The sequence below is a fragment of the Pongo abelii genome, chromosome 13 (assembly GCF_028885655.2).
Source record: "Pongo abelii isolate AG06213 chromosome 13, NHGRI_mPonAbe1-v2.0_pri, whole genome shotgun sequence".
Classification (NCBI taxonomy): Eukaryota; Metazoa; Chordata; class Mammalia; order Primates; family Hominidae; genus Pongo; species Pongo abelii.
In genome coordinates this window covers 105455199-105479296 of record NC_071998.2, presented here as the reverse complement: position 1 = coordinate 105479296, position 24098 = coordinate 105455199, and the positions used below count along the sequence as shown (strand labels likewise).

At 49.0% G+C, this 24098-nt stretch overlaps 1 protein-coding gene across 5 annotated transcripts in view; it reads right to left on the bottom strand.

Annotated features, from left to right (window-relative positions):
• COL27A1 (collagen type XXVII alpha 1 chain) overlaps window positions 1-24098 on the bottom strand; it is a 160464-nt gene continuing 136366 nt past the window's right edge. For all 5 annotated transcript variants that reach the window (XM_054520505.2, XM_024252429.3, XM_054520507.2 and 2 more), the window contains 20 exons: window positions 24027-24083; window positions 23783-23836; window positions 23571-23624; window positions 23243-23296; window positions 22396-22449; window positions 22176-22283; window positions 21589-21696; window positions 20298-20405; window positions 12399-12452; window positions 11835-11897; window positions 11390-11443; window positions 11196-11231; window positions 11053-11070; window positions 10798-10833; window positions 10398-10424; window positions 7833-7898; window positions 5810-5978; window positions 4732-4841; window positions 3035-3253; window positions 1-1968 (listed from right to left, as the gene is read on the bottom strand). In XM_054520505.2, coding sequence (XP_054376480.2) covers window positions 1822-1968; window positions 3035-3253; window positions 4732-4841; window positions 5810-5978; window positions 7833-7898; window positions 10398-10424; window positions 10798-10833; window positions 11053-11070; window positions 11196-11231; window positions 11390-11443; window positions 11835-11897; window positions 12399-12452; window positions 20298-20405; window positions 21589-21696; window positions 22176-22283; window positions 22396-22449; window positions 23243-23296; window positions 23571-23624; window positions 23783-23836; window positions 24027-24083 — 1596 coding nt within the window. In that variant the 3' untranslated portion in view covers window positions 1-1821. The remainder of the gene's footprint in view (window positions 1969-3034; window positions 3254-4731; window positions 4842-5809; window positions 5979-7832; window positions 7899-10397; window positions 10425-10797; window positions 10834-11052; window positions 11071-11195; window positions 11232-11389; window positions 11444-11834; window positions 11898-12398; window positions 12453-20297; window positions 20406-21588; window positions 21697-22175; window positions 22284-22395; window positions 22450-23242; window positions 23297-23570; window positions 23625-23782; window positions 23837-24026; window positions 24084-24098) is intronic.

Sequence of the window (24098 nt, the reverse complement as noted above, 5' to 3'; positions counted from 1 at the left end):
TGTCATTCCATTGCCTCAGTTTTAAATATTTATTTAAAATCCAGAGGGGAAAAGGAGAAACGGAACCCATTGGGGTTTTAATACACTGACATGTGGACAGAGACGTAAACGAAGACAGCAGGAAAATCCAAGAATGAGACAGAGGCCAGTGGATTCTGGCGGCAGGAGGAATCCGAGCGCTGAGATGAGGCCGGAGCTGCTACAAACATGCACTTCCACGCAGAGCGTCCAGGCTGGGGCGGCGGGGCGAGGATACAGAAGTGTCGGGAGGGGGACGGGCCAAAGTGAGGTATTAAATAATAAAAATCAAATCCAATTCCCAAAGAGACACAACTTTAGGAGACAAATACACAAATAGAGACTTTCACATACATTTTCCCCTTCTATAAAAATAATTCCATGGTTAAAATAACCTCAAAATCCAATTCAAGCGCCGACTTGTTCGCTGATGTAGCACAATTCAGAGGACGCTGAATGTCACTATGGTGTCGAACTCCGAGATTCCCATTATTATTCTGTCTCCTTGACCCAAATTTACACTTGGAGCTAATGACAATGGGTTTCTGCAGAATTTAATGACAATGAAAAAGCAGGAACGATGATTGCATCTTGCAAGGACGGGCTCCTGGAAGTGAGGACCTCGGAAGAGGCGATACGGCTTCCTGAGATGGTTCCATATTGATGCTTCACCTCTAAGGCTAGCCCCGACCCAACGCCGCTTTTGTGATTGGTTTCTTCAAGGTCAAGTCTTCACCCAAGACCTCTCCAGGACACGCCTTCCAAGGCCAGCCTCACCTCCCTCCAGGACTGCGAAGGGCCAAGCCAACATGCTTCGCACCCAGGCCTCCCTGCTGCCTTAAAAGGACAGACATTTCAAGGTCCATAAGTTATAAGGTAAATCTCTCTACTTCTTGTTTCTGGTAGGGTTTGTTTTTGTTTTTGTTTTTGTTTTGCTTTTTTTTGTTTTTTTCCTTTTTTCTTTTCTTTTTTCCTGCTTAGCAGATTACCTGATGAGCACAAGGGTGATGCTAGGAAAATTCAAAAATTCCCCAAACTTTGTCATTTGGAGGAGAGAGAAAGATGCGGATGATGCCCCACATCCAAAAGTTTCTTCAAAGTCTGTGGCAAAATAATGGTAGCACCTTCAGAATCTTAAATAGGGTTGTTTTTTTTTTCCTTAAAAAAATCACATACACTATGAGAGACAATTGCGAGCACCAGCGATTTCACAGTGGGAGGTAGCAAACATGGGCACCCCCAGCCCGAGGATCTCGCCGCTTCCCACGCCTGGCTGCTCCTTCCCATCCTCTCACCTCTTTCCCGGGTGAAAAAAAAATAGTAACGCACCTTCTTTTTGTTTGTTTAAATAATATATATATACTTCTGTCTTTCCTTTTCTCCTTTTTTCATGTCTCCTTTCTAATATTGCACATCAATAGCTCCCTAGCAGGGACCAGCTGACGAGACGCCCCCTTCCCTCAAGTTGCTTGAATGTGGGGCTCTTTGGGCAGGAAGCTGGGGAGGGAACGGGGTGGCCGCAGAGCTGAGAGGCCATGGGGCTCAGGCGGGTTGCAGGTCCAGCTTACTCTGGCTGGCTCTTTGGTTGGTCTTTGGGGCTAAGCTGGGATCCATTGTTCCCAAGGACACCCTATCCCTTCCTACCCCCACCCACTTCTACTGGGCAGACAACAGCTGGGGTCTGCCCAAGGACCCTTGGGCAGAGGAGCTGCCTCTCCTGGAGCCATCTGCCCCTCAGTACCCTCCCCTTGCCTCTTCCTCTTCCCTCCTCCATGAGGCCTAGAGGGGCCAAGAGGTCAGAGGTCAGAGGAAGCACGCAGGTCCAACTTCCAGGCGGTACTGCTTCCCTGATGAGGCAGGAGGGAGGTTGTCCACACTGATGATGGGCAGCTGTTGGGGGTCTTGGGTCCGGAAGGTGAAGAGTGTCTGATGCCAGCGGCCATCTTGGACCTGAAGGCGGAAGGAAAAGTGCACACGTACATCCATTATGATTCTCATCGTACATCATGGGCATTTTCCCTTCCATCTTTCCTCACAACTTTTAATGGCTATACCGTATTTCACTGTAGCAATGACCTATATGGCACATTTAGATGCTTCCACTCTTTTTATTCTTATAAGTTATGCTGTCATGAACATCACTGTAACTACACCTTTGTGCACATTCTTAATTATTTCCCTAGAACAAATTCTAGAAGGATTGTTCTAGAATTGCTAGACCAAAAAACAAGTACATCTCATATATATATATTTTTTAATTTATTTTTTCAATAAGTTTTTGAGGAACAGGTGGTGTTTGGTTACATGAATAAGTTCTTTAGTGTACACGGTACCCAATGCGTAGTCTTTTATCCCTCACCCCTCTCCCACCCTTTTCCCCAAGTCCTCAAATTCTGTTGTACCATTCTTATGCCTTTGTGTCTTCATAGCTTAGCTCCCCCCAAAATAAGTACATTTCTAAGGTTTTGGATATATATTAGAGCTGCTATCCAGAAAGCCTCTACCAATTTATTTTCTTCCAACAGCTTCATGCGAGATTGTTGGTTTCCCCACATCCTCATGAACACTGTGTAGTATTATTAGTTGTTCAGTCTTATAAAACTGATTTTTGCCTTTTCTCAACTTTCTGTCTTCCCCTCCCCTGACAACCCACCCTGTTCAGGGCATTTGAAAATGACCAAAAAATATAATGAGAAGAAATTAGCCTGACTAGGGTGGGAGCAGGGAGAAGAAATATATCTTCTTTAAAAGAGCCTTGCAAGTAAGTACAACATCTACTAGCCCGAAGAATTTTTACCAGCCCAGACCTCCCCTCAGAGCTTCCCAGAGAGGACAGTGAGTAAAAACGATTTTAGAAAACTGTTATATTACACAAAGATAAAATTATATCTATCACATTAATATATTATAGTATTAAAATGTTAGATATAATCTTATACTAGAAACACATTTTTGCAAACAAGTGTTTTTCCAGTTGTCCCCACATGAGGGGCCTAGGAGGGGCTCTGAGAGTTACCTTGCAGCCATCCATGGACACCTCGGGCCGGAACTGACCCCCAGCTTCAAAAATCTGTCCGTTCCAGGCCCGGAAGCGCACGGCCTGCTTGGCTGGGGTCTGTCCAGTGCCCTCCTGCCACACGGTCATGTTAAGGCAGTGGATGGTGATGTGCTGGGTCACCTCGGAGCTTAGCAGGTGCAGGAAATTCATCTGGACCCGGCTGATGGCAAACTCGACCTGTAGAGAAGCAACGGCAGTGAGCGGCTCAGGCTGCCCCTCACACCCCCTACACTGAGAGTTCCCTGGCTCTCTACGGAGGGAACAGGGATAGGCCCCTTCCTGGCAAGCACTTCCTGATATGCTCCCAGACGTGTGCCCACTTGATAGACAGGGAAACTGAGGTCTGCGTGAGCTGGTCTCATAGGTTCTTGGCTGCGTAAGTGGGAAAGGCCTGCCTGACTCCAGAGCCAGAGCTTCAAAGGTCTTGGTGCCATCTGATCCACTCCCCTACTGTATGGGGGGTCTTTGGGCTGAGCTAGGATCCAGGGGCTCAGTGAGGGAGAGGGTTTTGCCCAAGACTGAGAGACTCATAGAGTGCAGAGGAAACGAGAGGTGCTTTTGAGGCCCTTCCTAAGTCCCAAGATCCCTGTGAGGTGGGATGGGGTGCTGCCGGAAATGGCAGACCTGAGAACAAACAACAGGGCAGGATTTATGGCTTCAGCGCTTTCCCACACAGAGCCAGGGCCTCTCCCTGCCATTGTTTCTGATGGGGAAGGTGACCCAGTTGGGCATTCATGCCGCCAACCCAGGCGCCAACTCCAGCCTCACCCCTCTGCTAGGCAGGTTTGCTGCGTGATCCCAAAACCTTCGAGTCACCAGGGAAGAGAGCCTGTGGAGGTCACCAAGTCCCTGCTGGACTGTGAGCTCTGGCCGCAGGGGAGTTTCGAGTCTGCCCTGTCCTGGCTCAGGGCCTGGCACATGATAGGGACCCAACAAAGACCTGGCGACTGGCTGGCTGCCTCTCCTAGAGATTCTCAAACTGCCAGTCTGACCCAGTCAGGACAAGGCATCTCCCAGGGGATGTGGCTGATGAAATGGGAGGGTTCCTTTCCCCCGCAGTCAGAGCAGCTTCTCACTGTGGCATAAATTGCCCCCAAATTCGGAAGGCTTAGTGGAACTACAGACCCACAATCCACTGAGGATCCCTGGGCTAGGGAGCTGTCAGGTCTCATGCTGCCACCTGCCTTGGTTTGTTGTTGAGTGGCCCTGTACCACCTAAAATGCTAAGCCCAGAAACAGGCACGTGGTACACAGGCACTGAACATGAGTTAAGTATTTGCATACACAATTCATGCAACATGCTTCAGATGAGCATCACACTAGTTTTCTCTTTTATTTCATGCTGATGATTCGTGGTTTCACAAGCCAGGCCAGCTTGGCCAACTGCTCTGCTTTAGATATTAGGCAGAAGACTCCATTTGAAGAAAGAATCATCAGCATCATATGACTCGAAAGGGTTTGTGGCTACAAATTAGTCCTACTCTCTCCCAATTTATAGATAAGGAAACTGAGTCTCGGAAGGAGGCGATAACTTTCCCAAGGGCATGCCGTAAGACTGGCACAGCTCAGAACAGAACCTGGGTTGGTTGTGGCCCAGGGCAGGCTGGGGATAGAGACAGACAGCCTGGGGGGGCAGTGTGGGAGCTGATGGGTACCTTGGAGGCCGTGATGGGCTTGAGACACGTCTGTCCACCATGCGTGAAGTTGCAGGAGACCTCGATGGTGTCAGATGAGCAGCCAAGGTTTGGATCCACCCAGTAGGTACCTGCAGGCAGCGTGGGATGGAGGTGATGTATGTGTCTGGGGGATGAGCCCATACCTTGGTTCTGCAGATGGACTCTGCATCTTGTGACCTGCCGCGCCCCAGGTGAGCATGAAGTCAGGGTGGGTGGGCGGAAAAGGGATTCCTCCAACCAAGATGGAAGGAAACCTTCTGTGCAGAGCTCACAACTGGCAGAGCCCCCAGAGGGGGGTCACATGGCTAAGTACTTGTACTGGGATGCATCCATTTTACAGAGAAGACAACTGACATTGAGAGAGGCTGGGCCACTTGCACAAGGGATTGGGGGATCATTTAGTTGAACGGATTCTTCGAGGCCTAGGGCTCCTCCTAGGGCCTGCCAGGGGAGGGTGGGAGTCAGGGCTCCCACCCCACAGCCAGCGCTGCTGCTCACATCTGGCTTCCCCACTGGGCTTCTCAGGAAGCCAAAACCTTTGCAGCTCAAGAGTGGAACAACCGGCCATCTAGTCCCAGCCGCTTGTGCAGAGGAGGCAAGGGCAGCTCGGGATGGGGCCATGGCTTGCCCTAGCTCACAGACCAAGTCTGAGGCAGGACTGACATTGGAACTCAGGTCTGTCTGGCTCCACAGCTTGTCCTTCACAGCACCACATCAGCTCACAGATGAGAGAGTAGAGTACTCATGCTCAGAAAGGGGGAAAATCCTGGCTCACCCGGGAGCCTGTGACAGGATGGGCCCCCGGGGTGGGGACTCTTACAGCCTCAGGGGCTTTTTCTGCCAGAACTCTTGTCTCTTTGCACTGAAATGGTCATCCCCAGCATGCGGATCTTGGTATATTGTAAGGCTCTGTGACCGCTGAGTGAATAAATGACTGCCAGTGTATCTGTCTTGCTGAGGACAAAAACTCAGCCAAAATGCGGCGGAAATCAAATACTCCACCTGCCCCAGCTCCCCACCGCCAGGCGCACCCACCCCCGGCAGGAAGCCTTCTCACCATCCACCATCTTCTGCTCACAGTCCATGAGGTCCCTGCAGACCCGGGCGGGGTTCTCTTTGGTGCCCAGGGGTGTCTTAATGCTCTGGATGAGGTTGCTGAGGTAGTGTAAGGTTTTAAAGATCTCTCCTCCCTGGTCCAGCACCAGCCGGTCCGGATAGCTGTAACCCTGTCATGAAGAGAGGGTGGCCATTGGGACCTTAGGGTCCTGGTCTAGGGGTTCAAGCCTCCACAGCCCCAGGTTCTCACGACCTGGGAGATATCTCGGTTCCACAGTCATGGCTAGAGCACGGGTTGGGTTTCTCTTTATTTTGCAGATAAGAAAACGGGCCAGGGACAAAGTGCAGGAGGAGAGGCTATCACGATGGCTCAGACGCTTGAAAAGAGCTCAGGGTCAGACCATGTTCTCTGATATGGGACAGGCAGAGCCCCGTGAATGAGGTAGGCGAGGGTGCGTGGGACACTTGGCGGCGGCCCCCAATCTCTATCTGCAAAGAGTCTGTGGAGGAAGGGGAGGTGCTGGGGGGAGCTGACTTGGGGGTCACACAGTCCCCACTGGGCTCCCCTAGGGTGGGAGCCAGGGTCTCTGTGAGGCACCAGGAGATGGGACTGGGGCCAGCAGGCACAAGTGCTGGGAGGAGGACTTCAGCTCAGAGAAGGAGCAGATCTCCACTAGGGGGCAGGAGGGGACCACGGATGCTAAACAGCTGGCCATTCAGGGTTACCCTGGCCAGAATTCTCCCTTAAGCCTCAGCTTCCAGAGCTACAAATCAGAGCTAAATAAACCCTCCTTCCACTGGGGGTGGCGGAGGTCACGTGTGCGTGTGCATGTGTGTGCATGCATGTGTGGACATGTGTCCGAGACCAGCAGCCGCTCAACCAATCCATTTCTTCTGCCTGGACAGACTACATCTCCAGCCTTATTTGTGCTCTAGCCAATGGGATGGAAGTGGAGCGATGCCAGCCCCATAGAGGCCTGGCCTAGAGACCCTCCTGCACAATTCTCTACACTGTCTTTCCCCGGTGGTGCCTCCCCCTGGTGTGGAGTGACCTTGGGGACCATGTGTGGGAGAGGAAGAGGGCAGAGCCCCTGGCAGGTAGCCAAGGTCTCTCATCAACAAGCCAATTAACTTTTATGTGCACGAGAAATAAGCCTCTATTCTACCAGCAATGCAGAGTGGGTAGGAGGTGCTTGATAAACGGAGCCACTTTCCTTCATCATGTTAAGGATGTTTCAGGTCAGCGCTCTCCTGTGCGGCATCACTGGCCTCTAGGGATGGAAGGAAACGCTTCCCTTCTCCAGCCACACTGGATCCTGAGTGTCCCCCTCTCTTTCCACTGACCTCCCCGGATGGATGGTAAGGGGTTCATCCATGCTGTCCTCCACCCTAGACTGTGAGCCCTCTGAAAGTCAAGGCTGTGACTGGCCATCCATCTGTCTCAGCACCCAGCACAGGGAACAAACAGAAATGTTCACAGGAGGTCTGAGCTGGGGGCAGTAAGTTCCCTGTCATGTGAAGGAGGCAAGGCTGCAAAGGGGGCTCCTGACCAACGCTGGACTAGGGGACATGGGACTCCCTTCTCAGCCTGGAGTCTTACAGCTGAGTTGATCACAGGCCAGGTTCTTAGCAGAGCCCCATGGGCTAACCATGAGCTTCTTACTCCTGAAGAAACATGGGGGTGAGCCCTGGGAAGCTGCTGTAGGCTCTGGGCCCAGGCAAGCTTCTCCCCCTGACTCCAGCCAGCAAGAGCTTGAAGAATCTGAGAGGCCTCCGGAGAAAGCTCAAGGGCTCAGGGCCTGTTTCTGGCCTTGCTCTGCCTGCACTGGCCATGGGACCTTGGACTCACTGCCCATTCTGAGCCTCAGTACAAACCCCCATTTGTGGATGCGAGATGCCACCAAGACCAGGACTCTGGAATGCTCCATGCAGGCCACACGGAAGGCACTGACCACATGTGGGCCATTATCTATTTGTGTTTCTCCCAGGAAGGGATCCCACATGGGGAGAGCCCCTGGAGATACCTCTGGCCTGAATGCTCCACTGGTGTCCATCCACGTCTGGAAAGCTGCCCCAAGATCATCTTGTTGCTGGGCAAGGAAAAGACAGGGTATGTATTGTGGCCCCCCAGGATTCTGCACACCCATCAAGCAGGAGCCCCAGGGCCACATTCCCTGGCAGGATCTTGGCCAAGTCATATGCCCTCTGCAGAACTCTCGGTCCTTCCTCTCTTTGCAGACAGTCAAAGCCGACCCTGCCATTCCCTTTCCCCAGGTACTAATAGCTCCCCATTACCCTCAGGATTAAGTTCAGACTCCTCAACATGGTTATAAGACCCAGTTTGAACACTGTGGTCTTGAGCCATGTCTCTTTCCTCTCCCTCATATGTGCTCTGGCACCAGCCGCACTATAGTACTTCTAAGTTCCTAAATGCCGTGCTCCATCTGGCCATGGGGCCTTTGCACAAGCTGTTCTCATTGCCTGGAGGACCTCTTGCTCCCTTCAATGCACCATCTGGCTATCTCCTATACCAGTGGTTCTCAGGGAGAGGCGACAATGCCCCCCACGGTATATTTGGTAATATCTGGAGACAGTTTGGTTGTTCAAGCTGGGGGAGGGGGTACTACTTGCATCTCGTGGTTAGAGGCCAAGAATTCTGCTAAACATCCTCCAGGACAGTCGCTCACAGCAAAGAATTATGCAAATGTCAGTTGCACTGTGTCTCAGAAAACCTGCCCTAGACTCATCCTATAGATGTCAGTTGCGATGGGAAGCCTCTCCCGAAGCTTCTGACTCCAGGCTAAGAAGAGGGAGGCCCCCTTTCTCTATGCCCCCAGTCCCCGTGTTTCTCCTTTGGCTCGCACTTTAATGGTCTAATATAACTTTGCACCCCCAACCCTACCACTGGGCTTGGCAGAGACATAGCTGTGGTCTTGCCACGAAAACAGCAAAAGCTGAGGCCTGGGGTCCAGAACCAGGGACTCTGGGGCTACTCCTCAGGGTCAAATCCCAGACCTGCCACTTACTAACTGCATAATCTGGGGAAAGCTGCTTAACTCTCTTCCTCAGTTCTTTCATCTTGAAAATGGACCTGATAATAAAACTCCCTCACAAGAACTGCTGAAAGGAACACATGAGTGAATACATGAAAAGCACCTGTAGCCCGGGTGCAGTGGCTCACGCCTGTAATCCCAGCACTTTGGGAGGCCGAGGCAGGCGGATGGCTTGAGGTCAGGAGTTCAAAACCAGCCTGGCCAACATGGTGAAACTCCGTCTCTACTAAAAATACAAAAATTAGCTGGGCGTGGTGGTACGCGCCTATAATACCAGCTATTCAGGAGGCTGAGGCAGGAGAATTGCTTGAACCTGGGAGGAGGAGGCTGCAGTGAGATGAGATCATACCACTGCACTCCAGCCTGGGAGACAGAGCAAGACTGCGTCTCAAAAAAAAAAAAAAAAAGAAAAAAAAGAAAAGAAAAGCACCTGTAATGGTATCTGGCATTGAGCAAGCACTCAATTAGCATTAGTAGTGCTTATTCAAAAAAATGCAAAATTCTCTAATTTTCCGTTTTTCCTGAATCTTTTCACTTTCCTTTTCCTGCCTTTCTTACTGATGAGAAGGACAAGGGAAGGCTGCAGAGGAGAGGCCCGCACTGTCACTCTGTCTTTGAGGACGGTGCAGAGGGAGGGGCAGTGAGAGCAGGCATGAGGAGAGCAGAGGTTCTGAGTGACGTATGGCTCGAGGGCTCCTGGGCCAGTCAGTCTTTCCTCGAGGGTGTGCCCTGGGATGCTGTCGGGGCCTGATGGTAATAGTCGTGTAGCCACTGTGCAATAGTAAAATGCGAATGGACTCGTCACAGGGCTTGGGAGGAGTCATGCTCTTGGACAGGGCCACAGTGGCCAACAGGGAGGAATGCAGGGGCCCCAGTCTGCCCCCTGGCCTGACTGTCTTTGTTTTTTTTGTTTCTTTTTGAGACGGAGTCTTGGTCTGTTTCCCAGGCTGGAGTGCAGTGGCTCGATCTTGGCTCACTGCAGCCTCCTCCTCCCAGGTTCAAGCCATTCTCCTGCCTTAGCCTCTCCTGTAGCTGGGATTACAGGTGCCACCCACCACACCCAACTACTTATGTATTTTTAGTAGAGACGGTGTTTCACCATGTTGGTCAGGCTGGTCTCGAACTCCTGACCTCAGGTGATCTTCTCGCCTCGAACTCCCAAAGTGCTGGGATTACAGGCATGAGCCACCGCGCCCGGCCCCAGCTCTCTTTGGATTCAGAATCTGAGATGTACGGACCCTTGCAATCAGCCCACGTGTATGGAGTACACAGACAGGGCCACGAACCCAGTGGCTGGAGCATCTTCCCGGATTCAGTCAGGGGCATATCAAAAACTTAGGTTTCCTGCCTCCTGGCCCAGGGCTCTTTCTGTTGCTTCCTGGTCCAAGTCTCCAGTATGAAGTGACAAAAGGACATGGGCGTCCCTAGACCCAGCTTAGGGCTCTAGCCACCAGGGCCAGAGAGGGCCAGCAGCCTCTTCCCCCAAACCCCTCAGGCCTTACCCCAAGTAGGCAAAAGAGAATGTTTCCAACTTACCAATTGGATAGGACCCCCTGGAGGACCCTGCAAAAGAAGACAGCGGGTCAGTCAAATGACAGGGACAGTGTGCTGGAAATCTGGGAGGGTGTCAGGAGACCGGGGAGGCCATCAAAGCATGCAGGACCTGCCAAGCTGGCCTCTGCTCTCCCGGAGGCTTGGTGGGCCCCACTGGGCTGGTCTATGCTTTTCTGGAGGCCTGGCCCCTAGGCGTTACCCCATGTAGGCAAAAGTGAATGTTCGGGGGATGCCCTATACTCTCCTAGGAGTCTGTGGGCTATAAGAAGCATGTGAATCCTGTGGGGTTCAGGGTCAAGGCTTAGTCTGCCGGTGAAGCCTTGAGTCTCCTTCAAAGGAACCCCCCAGGAGTCCAAGATGCACCCAGCACTCAGTTACCTACCGGGGGTCCGGGCCGCCCTCTGGGGCCGGGAGGACCCTGGGGGAACAAGAGAAGAAGAGTGAGCCCTGGTCCACAGGGTCTTCATCTCTCCCCATCCCAGTTCCTCCTCAAGCAGACCTGGGACCCAGGGACAATGGTTCCTCTGGCACAGACGGGATGACGGAGGTCCGGAGGGAGAGAATGTACCACCGGGAGGAGAACGCAGGGTGCCCGCCCCATGCCCCGCTCCACAGCCCTCATGCCCAGCCCACTCACCCTCGGACCTTGCAATCCCTGGAGGGAGACAGAAGCAGGGGAGAGAGTTAGGGAACCTGGCTGAGCCATGGCCCCATCCTGGGAGCCCACCCCTCCCCCGCCCCTGCAGCGCTGCATCCCTCAGCCCCAGCCCATCCACTTACCCAGTCCCCACGGCTGCCTTTGTCACCCTTCGGACCCTGCAACAAACCATGGCCCAGTGAGACAGGGCCCAGAGGGGAAGCCCCATTTCCAGATGGGGAAACTGAGGCTCAGACTGGCACTGAGTCTCAGAGACAATCTGGAGCCAGGAAGGCAAGGGGACCCCGGAGTCTTTCTGCCCAATCCCCGCACATACCGGGAGTCCCGAAGGTCCCAGGATTCCGAGGGGCCCGACGATGCCTTCCTTTCCCTAAAGGAGACAGAAAGGCTCGTGTGTCCTTGTTCTAGGGCCTGGGGAACAGACACGGGGAGGCGGGTGGAGGGCAGCCCGAGCGTCGCAAGGGAGTGGAAGGGAGACCATCTGAAGCAGGCCCAGGCCATGCATCTCCTGAGCCCCTCCTGTGTGCCTAGGGGTGGGCTTCAAGAGTGGGGCGAGGGGGGCAAGAGTGAAAGGGGGGAAGGATGGGGGCTGAGCTGGCGGGAACGGCACGAGTGAAGGTGGGAACCAGGCCTGTGGGAAGAAAGGGCTCATGAGTCAAGGAGCGAGAGGAGGACGAAGACAGGTGTCCAGCCAGCTGATGGCCGGCCAACCTTGGGCCTAGAATAATCATCTCTGCTCCGACAGCAGGGAAGGAACTCACCATCAAGCCAGGTGGCCCCCGAGGGCCCTGGATGCCTTTGAAGCCGATGTCTCCAGGCGGGCCCTGCGGGAGGCAGAGAAAGGGCTGTCTGTACTTGGCAGCCACTGGGTAAAGGGCCCCCACAGCTCCCTCACCCCTGGGGTCTGTCAACCTTTGCCCTTCCTGTCAAGAGAGGCCTCACCTGAGAGGCCCCAGAAGGAGTAAGAAACACCTACAATTATTCAGCAGGTACCAGCAGTGTGTTGGCTCAGTGCTGTGTGGCATACGCCTCTGGTCTTTATTTTTGCAACAGTCTTCTACTGTCATTGCTCCCATTTTACAGGTGAGGAAACCAAGGCTTAGAGAGACTAAGTGACTTTGCAAGGCACAGAGCAGGTGATTGTGTAGCTGGGCTTGGAACCTAGATCTGCTGGAGTACTGGGGGATGAGGGTGTTCATGCCTGATTCTGGCTGTTTTCCAGCCAATGTTTTCAGTGCTCCATAAATGTTTGTTGAATGAATAAATGAATGAATGGGGTGAATGGATGGGACCCCACAGGAAAAGTGAGCAGTGGGAGTCCGTACCTTGGGTCCGAAGATACCTGCCATTCCTGGGAAGCCCATCTCGCCAGAGTCGCCCTGCGAGGAGAACAGGAAGTGATGGAGCAAGTGAGGTCATGGCCAGCATGTCCCGCCGGCCACCCGGGACCTCAGGACCTGCCTTTTCCCTCCCAGCCTCTCCAGGGATATCGGTGACTCCTCCGTGAGGCGATCAAATGAGTGTGAACAGCTCACAAACTAGATGCCAGTCCGCCTGGGTTCTGAGGGGAGCCTGTGCTCTCCGTCAGATGAGAAAGCGGAGCCCGGCTCAGGGATTCCACAGAGGAGGCTCTGCCACACTCAGGAGCTCCTGTCCCAGGTCTTCAAGGGACAGAATAAAAGGGCCTGCAGCCTCCTCCCACAGCTCTGAAAAGCTCTGTTAAGGAAGGATTCCCCTAAAAACTAAAAATAACCCAGTTCGCTGAGGGCCTGTTAGGTGCCGGATGTTTTGCCTGTACCGCCACACTTCCATGCTCCCACATCAACCCAGGGACACACCATATCCCCTGTTCACAGATGAGGAAACAGGCTCAGAGAGGGCAGGGACTTGCTGAAAGTCACACAGACACCATGTTGTGGACTGTGCTAGATTCAAATCCAGTGTGAACGATTCCAGGAACCTTTGGCCTCCTCTCCTGACCTCTGCTCCCAATCTTGTAAAGGGTTAAGAGAGCAATTGGCAAGGGGGGATGCTGGGGTCTGAGCCAAGAAGGGAGGGCTGGGGGCCCCTGGGGACAGAAGAGCCTGCCATTATTGCACATTCTTGGGGCTTGGCCTTCAAGCTCATGAGCAGAAAGCCATGTATTACAATCTCCTAGCCTTATATTATAAGACCAGGAGCAGGTCACCTCCCTTTACTGAGCCTCAGTTTCCTTATCTGTAAAATAGGATAATACGTCATCTCCCTCCCAAGGAGCTGGAAGGATGCAATGAGACCAGGCAGGTCAAGACCCAGTGCTGATGGAGGTAGGCTGAGGGGTCAGGCTTCGGGAGGGTCCTATTTAATCTAAATTCTACCTGTTCATTTTTAAAAGATAATAGCTTTATTGAGCTATTGGTGGTTCTCTTGGTGGTTTTGATTTGTCTTATCAATGCTTATTGGATATTTGTGTATCTCCTTTGGAAAAAATGTCTACTTGAATACTTTGTCCATCTTAAATTTGGATTGTCTTTTTATTCTTGAGTTGTAAGGGTTCTTTATATAGTAGAGATACATGTTCCTTATCAGAGATATGATTTGTAAATACTTTCTCCCCTACTGTGAGTTTTTTCACTTTCTTGATGGTGCCTTTTGAAGCACAAAAGTGTTTGATTTTGATGAAGTCCTATCTATGTACTTCGCTTTTGTTGGTGTCATATCTAAGAAACTATTACCTAACACAAGGTTATAAAAATGTGTTTTTATGTTTTCTAATAGTTGTCAGTTTTAGCCTTTGCATTGGTCTATAATTCATTTTTAGCTAATTTTTGCCTGTGGTGTGAAGCAGAGGTCCAACTTACTTCTTTGGTATGTGATATGTGATTGTGTGATTGTCTCAGCACTGTTTATTGAAAAAAATTCTTTTCCCATTCAATTGCCCTAGCACTCTAGTTAAAAACAACGGACATAAATGTGAGGTTTTATTTCTGTCTTGATTACTATACTTTTGTAATAAGTTTTGAAATTGGAAAGTGTGAGTTGTCCAACTTTGATCTTCTTTAAAGATCAAAATTTTGGCTATTCTGGGCCACTTGCATTTCCATATGAATATTAGGATCAATTTGTCAGATTTTGTTAAAATGTCAGCTTGGATTTTGACAGGGATTATATTTAATCTGCAGCTCTGTTTGTGGTAAGTACAGCCATCTTAACCATACTAAGTCTTCTGACCTATGAATATGGGATATCTTTCCATTTATTTAGGTTTTCTTTTATTTCATCAACATTTTGAATTTTTCAGTGAACATGTCTTGCACTTTTTTTTTTAAGATGGGGTCTTGAGATGTTGCCCAGGCTGGACTTGAACTCCTGGGCTCAAGAGGTTCTCCCATTTCAGACTCCTGAGTAGCTGGGACTATAGGCACCTGCCACCATGCCCAGCTTCTTGCACTTCTTTTGTTAGATTTCTTCCTATTTTATTCTCTTTGATGCTATTATAAATGTAAATGTTTTATTAATTTCATTTTTGAATTGTTCATTGCTAGCGTATAGAAATATAATTGATGTTTGTATGTTATATATAGAAACGATATTTTTTGTGTATTGATCTTATATCCTGCAACTTTGGTTTATTAGTTCTACTAATTTTGTTCAGTACAAAATTGAATAGAAGTGGTAACAGTGGACATCCTTGGCTTGTTCCTGATCTTGGGGGAAGTGTTCAGTCATCTACCATTAAATATGATGATACCTGTGGGATTTTCATAGATATTCTTTATCAGGTTGAGGATGTTCCCTTCTGTTCCTAGTTTGTTGTGTTTTTATCATGAAAGGGTGTTGGATTTTGTCAAATGCTTTTTCTGCATCTATTGAGATGACTGTATAATGTTTGTCCTTTATTTTATTAATATGGTGTATTACATTGATTGATTTCCAACAGTTGAACCAGCTTTGCATTTCTAGGATAAATCTCACTTTGTCATGGTGTAGAATCCCTTAGGCATATTGCTGAATTTGGTTTTCTAATATTTTATTAAAGATTTTTGTATCTGTGTTCATAAGGCATATTTGTCTGTTGATTTCTTTCTTGTGACGTCTTTTTCTGGTTGGGGTATCAGCATAATACTGGCTTCACAGAACCAGTTGCAAGATGTCCTAACTGTTCATTTTTGCACTCTGATGGCTGTCTCCTATACACTCATCAGGTGCAAAGAAGGGGTAATTTTAAAAACAGTCTTACTAAAGTAAAACTGAAGATAATAACTGTACTATTTAAATTGTATAATCTGATTTGTTTTGACATATCTGTATACACCCTTGTAATTGTCACAACCACCAAGACAATAACATCCCATAGCCCCAAAAACTTTCCTCACACCCTTTTGTAATCTTTCTTTCCTGCCTACCCTGCCATCTCCAGGAACCATTGATCTATCTTCTTTCAATGCAGATTAGTTTGCATTTTCTATAATTTTATATAAATGAAACCACACAGTCTATACTATTTTTTATCTGAGTTCTTTCACTCAGCCTAATTATTTTGAGAATCATCTATGTTGTTGCATATATTAATAGTTCAGTCCATTTACTGATGAATTGTATTTCATTGTAAAATATACCACACTTTATCTATTCGCTGGCTGATACACATTTGAGGTTTTTTTCAATTTGGGGCTATTATAAATAAAGCTGCTAAGCACCTTCAAGTATAGTTTTCATGTGGCCGAATGTCCTTATTTATGTAGGGTAAATATCTATGAGTGGAATGATTCGATTATACAGTAGGGATATGCTTAACTTTCAAAGAAGCTGCCCAACTGATTCCATAGTGATTGTACCACTTTAAATTCCCATTATCAGAGTTTAAAAGTTTCAGTTGCTCCATGTCTTTGCCAATACTTGTATGGTTAGTCTTTTAAAACTCTTCACTATTTTAATAGGTGTGCCATACCATCTTATTGTGGTTTGAATGAGCATTTGTCTAATGACTAATGATATTAATCTTTTTCTCATGTGCTTATTTGCTATCAGTATACTTTCTTTGAAGTGTCTATTCAAATCTTCTGCCCATTTAAAAAAATTGGGCTGCTTATTTTTATTATTGAGTTTTGCAAGTTCTTTATAGGTTCTGGATACAAATCCTTAATCAGATATATGATTTAGAAATATTTTCTTCCAGTATGTGGCTTGTCTTTTCATTCTCTTAATAGTGTCCTTTGAAGAGCAGAAGTTTTAAATGTTGATGATGTCTGATTTATCACATTTTCTTTTCTGGGTCATGCTTTTGGTATCATATCTAAGAAATCTTTGTTTTATCCAAGTTCTTGAAGATGTCCTTCTATGTTCTAGAAGTGTTTGAATTTTCGGTTTTACATTTAGGTGTATGATCCAGGTTGAGCTAATTTTTGTACATGTTATGAGGCATCACTTGTCTGGCACCATTTGTTAGGAAAGACTATTTTGTATTTGCTGAATCGTCTTTGCACTTTTGTTAAAAATCAGTTGTCCAGGCTGGGTGTGGTGGCTGATGCCTGTAATCCCAGCACTTTGGGAGGCCAAGGCAGTGGATCACCTGAGGTTGGGAATTCGAGACCAGCCTGACCAACATAGGGAAACCCCGTCTCTACTAAAAATACAAAATTAGCCAGGCATGGTGGCGCATCCCAGCTACTGGGGAGGCTGAAGCAGGAGAATCACTTGAATCCTGGAGGTGGAGGTTGCGGTGAGCTGAGATTGCACCATTGCACTCCAACCGGGACAACAAAAGTGAAACTCCATCTCAAAAAAAAAAACAAAAACAAAAAAAACCAGTTGTCCATATATGTATGGTATATGTCTGGACCTTTCATTCTGTTCCTTTGATCTGTTAGTTATTTATGGCAATACCACAGTTTCGTGATGACTGCAGATTTGTAATAAGTCTTGAAATCAAGTGCCATTAGTCCACCAACTTTGCTCTTCTCTTTCAATGTTGTTTCAGTTATTCTAAGTCCTTTATATTTCATATGTATATTAGGACCAGCTTGTCATTTTCTACATGAAAACTCAATAAGCTTTAGATTGGAATTGTGTTGAATCAATACATCAATTTGAAGAAATTTGACATCTTAATATTGAGTCTTTTGAAATATGCACACAGTATATATCTCCATTTATTTGAGTCTTCCTCAATTTCTCTTACCAGTGTTCTATAGTTCTCAGTGTACATATGTTGCACACCTAATGTCAGATGTATCTCTAAGTATTTCATGTTTTTATGCTATTATAAATAGTATTGCTTTTTAGATTTCCATTTCTAATTGTTTGTTGCTAGTGTATAGAAATGCAATTCATTTGTGCACATCGATTAGTGTATAGAAATGCAATTCATTTGTGCTCATTGATTAGTATATAGAAATGCAATTCATTTATGCATATTGCCTAGTATATACAATCATAATTCATTTGTGCATATTGATATGGTGTCCTGTGACCTTGTTAAACTCACTTATTCTAGTAGCTTTCTTGTGGATGCCAATGGATTTTCTACATAGACATCATTTCCTCTACAAATGAAAAGTTTTAATTCTTTCTTTTTGATATGAATGCCTCCTATTTGTTTTTCTTGCCTTATTGCACTGGCTAGAATTGCCAGTACAATGTTAAATAGAAGTGGTGAGAACAGATATCCTTGACTTGTTTCTGCTCTGCTCCTTGGAAAGAAGCATTCAGTCAATCACTACTAAGTATGATGTTGACTAGGTTTTTCATGGATGTCCTTTATCAAGTTGAGGAACTTCTATACCTAGTTTGTTGAGAGTTTATCAGAAGTGAAGTTAGATTTTTGTCAAATGCTTTTCCTGCAACTACTGAGATGATCAAATGGGTTTTCTTTTTTGAGTCTGTTAATATAGTGAATTATACTGATTTATTTTCAAATGTTATACCATCCTTGTGTTCCTAAGATAAACTCCACTTGGTCTTGATGTATTATCCTTATTATATATTCTTAGGTTCACCTAACTAAAATTTTATTGAGAACTGTGGTAGCTATATTTATGAAGCATATTGGTCTATTGTTTCCTTTTCTTGTAATATCTTTGTGTGGTTTTGACATTAGGGTAATATCAGCCTCAAGGAAAGAGTTGGGAATTATTCTTCTCCTCTTCAATGTTCTGGAAAAGTTATGTAGAATTGGTATTCTTTTTTTTTTTTTTTTTTTTTTTTTGAGACAGAGTCTCTCCCTGTCGCCCAGGCTGGAGTGCAGTGGCATGATCTTGGCTCACTGCAACCTCCGCCTCCCAGGTTCAAGTGATTCTCCTGCCTCAGCCTCCTGAGTAGCTGGGATTACAGGTGTGTGCCACCACGCCTGGCTAATTTTTTTTTTTTTTTTGTATCGTTAGTAGAGATGGGGTTTCACCATTTTGGCCAGGCTGGTCTCAAACTCTTGACCTTGTGATCCACCCGCCTCGGCCTCCCAAAGTGCTGGAATTACAGGCATGAGCCACCGTGCCCAGCCGTTATTATTTCTTTTGTAAATGTTTAGTAGCATTTACCAGTGAAGCCATCTGGGCCCAGAGTTTTCTTTGTGGGAAGTTCTAACTACAGATTCAGTTTCTTTAATAGATATAAGGCTATTTAGGTTATCAGTCTCTTCTTGATGACCTTTGGTGGTTTTGTCTTTTGAGGAATTTGTCCATTTCATCTAAGTCTTTAAATTTATTGCCATAAAGTCATTTATAATATTCCCTTATTATCCTTTTAATTTCTGTCATATCTGTAGTGACACTGCTCCCCTATCCCTGACACTAGTAACTTCTGTATTTTCTCTCTCTCTTTTTTTTTTTGTTGTTTCCTGATTAGTCTGGCAAGAGGTTTATCAGTTTTACAGATCTCAAAAAGCTAACTTTTGATTTTCCTGTTTTTTTTTTTTGGTTTATTTTTGATCTTCATTATTTCCTTCCCTCTGCTTACTTTGTTTTAATTTGCCTTCTCCAGCCCCAACCCCCAGTTTCTTAAGATGGAATCCGAGACCATTTATTTGAGACCTTCCTTCTTTTCTAACACAGAAGTTGTTAAGTATAAAGATCTCCCTATATATCAACAGCATTTCACCAATTTTTATATGCTGTTTTTTACTTTCATTCAATTCAAAATACTAACTTCTCTTTTGATCTCTTCTTTGACCCATGGGTCATTTAGATATTTGTTACTTAGTTTCCAGATGTTTGGAGATTTTTCAGATCTCTCTGATTTATAATTTAATTTATTGATTGATTTTAAGGTTCAAAATAGGTCTGTCTTGGTAAATGTTCTGAATGAACTCATAACGAATGTGTATCTTGCTGATATTGGATGTGGTGTTCTATAAATGTCAATTAGTTCACGTTGGTTGATAATGCAGTTCAAGACATCCTTACTGATCTTCTATTTGCTTCTGTTCTACCCATTAGGACAGAAATATATTGAAATCCTTGAGTATAATTGTGAATTTGTCTATTTCTCCTTGTAGCTTTATCAGTCTTTGCCTGATTATTTTGAAGATCTATTATTAGGTGCATAAACATTTATGATTCTTATGCTATTTTGATAAGTTGGCTTCTTTGTCATTATGAAAAGACCTTCTTTATGACTGTTGGTAGTCTTTGCTCTGAAATCCATTTCATCTGATATTAAAATAGCTACTCCAGCTGTTTGGGATGAATGTTAGCACAGTATGTCTTTTTCTATATCTATCTTTAACCTACTTATATCTTTATATTTGAAGTGGATTTCTTGTAGCAGTAGATGAGTTGGGTCTTGCTTTTTCATCCACTCTGACAATTTCAGCTTTAATTGGGGTATTGAAACAGTTTGTTGTGTGTTTTCTATTTGCCCTGTTTATTCTCTGTTCATTCTTCCTCCTTTTTCCAGGCAGGGGTGAGTTGAATGTAGCTTCTGGGACAGGGGGATGAAGGCAGTGAGGCACAGAATGAGCACTGGACTGGGAGTCAGGAGCGCCCACCTTCTGGTTGTGATCACCCTCTCCTCATTCTGAAGGGACCACTCAGGTCTCTTTCCTCGGCCTCCCCCACCACGTGGTTGAGGGGTTGGCAGAATGGTATCTGGAATCCAGATATTAACCCTTGTCACAGAGCAAGGAGGTGGCTTCTGAGTCAGTGTGTTTGTGTGTGTGTATGAGTGTGCATGTGTTTGTACATGTAGGTGTATGTGAGTGTGTGCATGTGTGAGTGTGTGGGCATGTGTATTCTTTGGGGCTCACTCACCGGCTGGCCTTTGGACCCAGGCTCCCCCTGGTTTCCAGGGAGCCCCGTTCTGCCCTCTGTTCCTCGCTTGCCAGGGGGACCCAGCTGTCCGGGTAACCCACTCTCACCCTTAAAGAAACACACAAAAAATTACCAGTCAAAATGGGAAAGGGTTCTAAGGCAGGAGGAGGCGGAGGGCGCCTAGGAGAGCCAGAACAGTGATTCCACAGGGTACCTGAGATTGCAGAATGCTGGGGCAACAAATGGAGGCCTGGTGGGGTAGGGGTGACAAGACTTTCACCTCCCAAAGAGGAAGGTCTCTGTCCCTCCTCTCGAATTCTGGGTCCTGCCTTCTCCTCTCCTCTCCTGCAATTCCTCTCCTCCTTATTGCTTTTCCCCAACAGCATGCAGTTCCCTCCTTCAAACCTCAGCTCACACCCCTAGAATGCCTCCTCCCCATTTACTTATTTATTTTTATTTTTTTAGACAGAGTCTCGCTCTGCCGCCCAGGCTGGAGTGCAGTGGTGCGATCTCAACTCACTGCAACCTCCGCCTCCCCAGTTCAAGCGATTCTCCTGCCTCGGCCTCCCGAGTGGCTGGGACTACGGGCACCTGCCACCATGCCCGGCTAATTTTTGTATTTTTAGTAGAGACGGGGTTTCCCCATGTTGGCCAGGCTGGTCTCGAACTCCTGACCTCAAGTGATCAGCCCGCCTCAGCCTCCAAAATGCTGGGATTTTGTGTGAGCCACTGCGTGGCCACCTTTTCCCCGTTTATTCTCATTCCAATCTTCCCTGGGTCAAGGCCATCGCTCCCTCTGCCTCCTGTGTCTCAGAGGGTTCCAACCTTTCCCCAATTAAACCTCGAGCTCAGAGAGGGCAAGAACCACATCTGAGTCATTCATCTACATCTCCCCTTCAGTGTCCAGCCCTTGGCTCTGACGGATTCATGGCGGCCCCCTCCTCCCACGCGGCACTGGGAAGCTTTCTAAGGATGCCTTGGGGATCCCGGCTGCAAGCAACAGCTGTTGTTCCATAAATGTCCACGAGAGGGCGCCCGTGAACAACTCAAAAACCAGTTGAAGGTTTCAAGGGCCTGGTAGGGGCGGTATTTATAGCTCCCCAGATGAACTGTCATTCTGGTTCAAGCTTGGGGCAGGACCCCCAAGCATTGTTGACGGAGAAAGGTCAACAATGTGGACTCCATTTTCACACAGGCCCGGGACATGGGTGCCCAAAGGGTCGGAACCACTAGAGTCTGCATCAAGGCAGAAAGGGCAGAGGGTGGGTAAGTGCATTAAGAGGTATCTGACCTTGAATCCTGGGGGTCCCTGTGCTCCAGGTAAGCCGGCCACACCTGGATTTCCTCTCTTCCCAGCAGGGCCCATGGGGCCAGGGTCCCCATCGTCTCCCTGCTCCCCCTGTTAAGAAAGCAGGCAGAGGAGGGTCTCTTGTGTTTCACGAAATAGCCAAGGAAGCAGATGGCTCAACACCTGGGTGAACCCTGGGTGTAGCTGGAGGAAAGGGTCACACTCCAGGATGGAGGTCAGACGGCCTGTGTGTGATGTGGCTGGACCAGGAGGACAGGAGGAGCTGAGGATTGTGAGTGGGGAAGGGCGGGATTCTGAGTGAGGAAGGGGCGGGATAGGAACCCTATCCACCAGGCAGGGGAGGAAAGGAAGGTCTTTCTGGGTGCTGGCATCCAGAAGAGACAGTCAGAAGGTCCACACTCCCAGGTGCCAGGGAATGAGATGGTTGCCCGCCCCAGGGAAACTTCTGGATGTGTTGGTTCTGCCCATCCAAGTTTCCAAACGGGCTCCTCTGGCCCATGGCCTGGGGAAGTTCCCCGACACCTGGTCCCAAATGGAGCCACCATCTGTTAACGCCAATCCCCGCTCACCTGCTGTCCCGCTTGCCCGTCCCTGCCAGGAAGCCCATCTGGTCCAGCGATGCCCTCGAGGCCCTGTCTCCCCACCACGCCCCGGGGCCCTGGCAGCCCCTGCAGGCCCTGGGGGGTACATAAAAAGCTGGTGAGGGCATTTGGTGCGGGGAGTGGGGGGAGGGTGGGTGTGGGGGGCAGGCAGGGAGGCTGGCTGGAAACAGCAGCTGTAGTCACTCACCTGGACCCCCCTCCGGCCTGGGGCCCCCGCCTTGCCTTGCTTTCCCTTTGGTCCCTGAAAAATCAAGGGCCACATGATGGAGGCTGCCTGCTAGAGGTGTGGGACCCTAGGGGCTCTGGAAGGAGGGACTGAGAGGATTGTGGGCCCCTGGGTGAACATCTGATGCCACAGATGTGCCCAAGCACTCTGGCCTGGAAGCCTGGGGCCAGAGCTGGTCTTGGAACCTCCCGGGGCTGTCACTGAGCCTGCTCTGGGCCCTGGTATCCCCTCACTGGCATTGACAATTTCCTGGGAGGAGACAGAGGCCACAGTTCCACTGGATCTTTTAGAGACTAGGTATCACTGAGGCAGGTAGGTGAGGGGGTGCACCCCGGGGAGGGAAAGAGCATTAAGAGAGCACTGGCCAAGTCTGGGGGCTGGGGGAAGGCAGGGGCCCTGGGGCAGAGGCAGGAAGTGGCTCCTGCTCAAGCACCCTGTCTCTGCCTCCTCTTCCTCCATACTCCCTCAACTGACTTCTCCCAGTTTTCTCTCTACAGTGTGGTGTGGGGGAGAGAGAGGCCAGCTTTGGCTCTTGACTGCCCTGGGTTCAAGTCACTCTGGTTGGCCTCAGGCAGTTGGCTCCCCTCCTGGAGCCCCAGTGAAATGGGGCTGATTGTCCCTCCTCACTCAGGCTATTTGAAGGGAGATGGGGTCATGGCCAGAAGCAGCCCGCCGGGCTCCTGGTGGGCCGCCCCTCCCTACCCTGCCTTGTGCCTCTACAGCCTGCCTTTGGTTTGCTGTGTGACTGTGGGTCAGGCTTCCCCCTTCCCGGGACTCAGTCTCCCTGCTGAACCCCTGGCCCTCTTACCTCTGCGCCTTTCGATCCTTTGGGTCCCGGCCACCCCCGGGGTCCCGGATGCCCCTGCAAACCAAGGTGAGATGACGCAAGGCAGCCCCAGGATTCTCTCCCGGGGAGGGTGGCCAGTCTCCGCCTGGAGGGGGAGGGGTGGGGAGGGGTTTGGGGGTGCAGGTTCTGGGGGCATCCCCAGGGCCAGGGCAGGAGAAACAGAAATGGCTGCCCCAGACCCTCCTGCAGGGAGGATCCCTTTAAGCTTTAAAGGGCCTAGTTCTTTAATTCCCACTGCTCCACCCCACTCAGGGTGGGAAGCAGGGATGGGACACGAAGCACCACTCACGGGTTGGCCCTGCTGGCCTGGCTTTCCACGGAGGCCTTGCACACCCTCCTGTCCCTGGAAGCCAAACAGAGACAGGTAAGGGGGGCCCATCCTGCAGAGGGCTGGGAGGTAGCACAGAAGCCTGGGAAGTTCTTGTTCTTTCTAGACATGTGTCATCCCCCCCCTCCCTGACATGCCCGATCCTGCCAGCAGGTAGGAGCTCTGATACTTACAGGGTACCCAGGGTCCCCCGGTTCCCCACGGTCTCCTCGATCACCCACAGGGCCCTGAATGACAAAGACAACAGCAAAATTTGGGCCGCCAGGTGCCGAGGATGCCAGCCCTGGGCCCTGTTGGCCACCACCTCTGCGGAGCTCTCAGGGACCTGGCCCCTGATCGGCCCACCCCTCTCCATGCAGCGGGAGGCTCAGATTCCACCTAGGACTCCACATGGTTCAGGGAAGGGAGGGGGCTTACCCGATCTCCAGGTGGCCCAGGGGGCCCCTCGGCCTTGCCGTCCTCGCCCTGCTCCCCCTGTGGACACAGAAC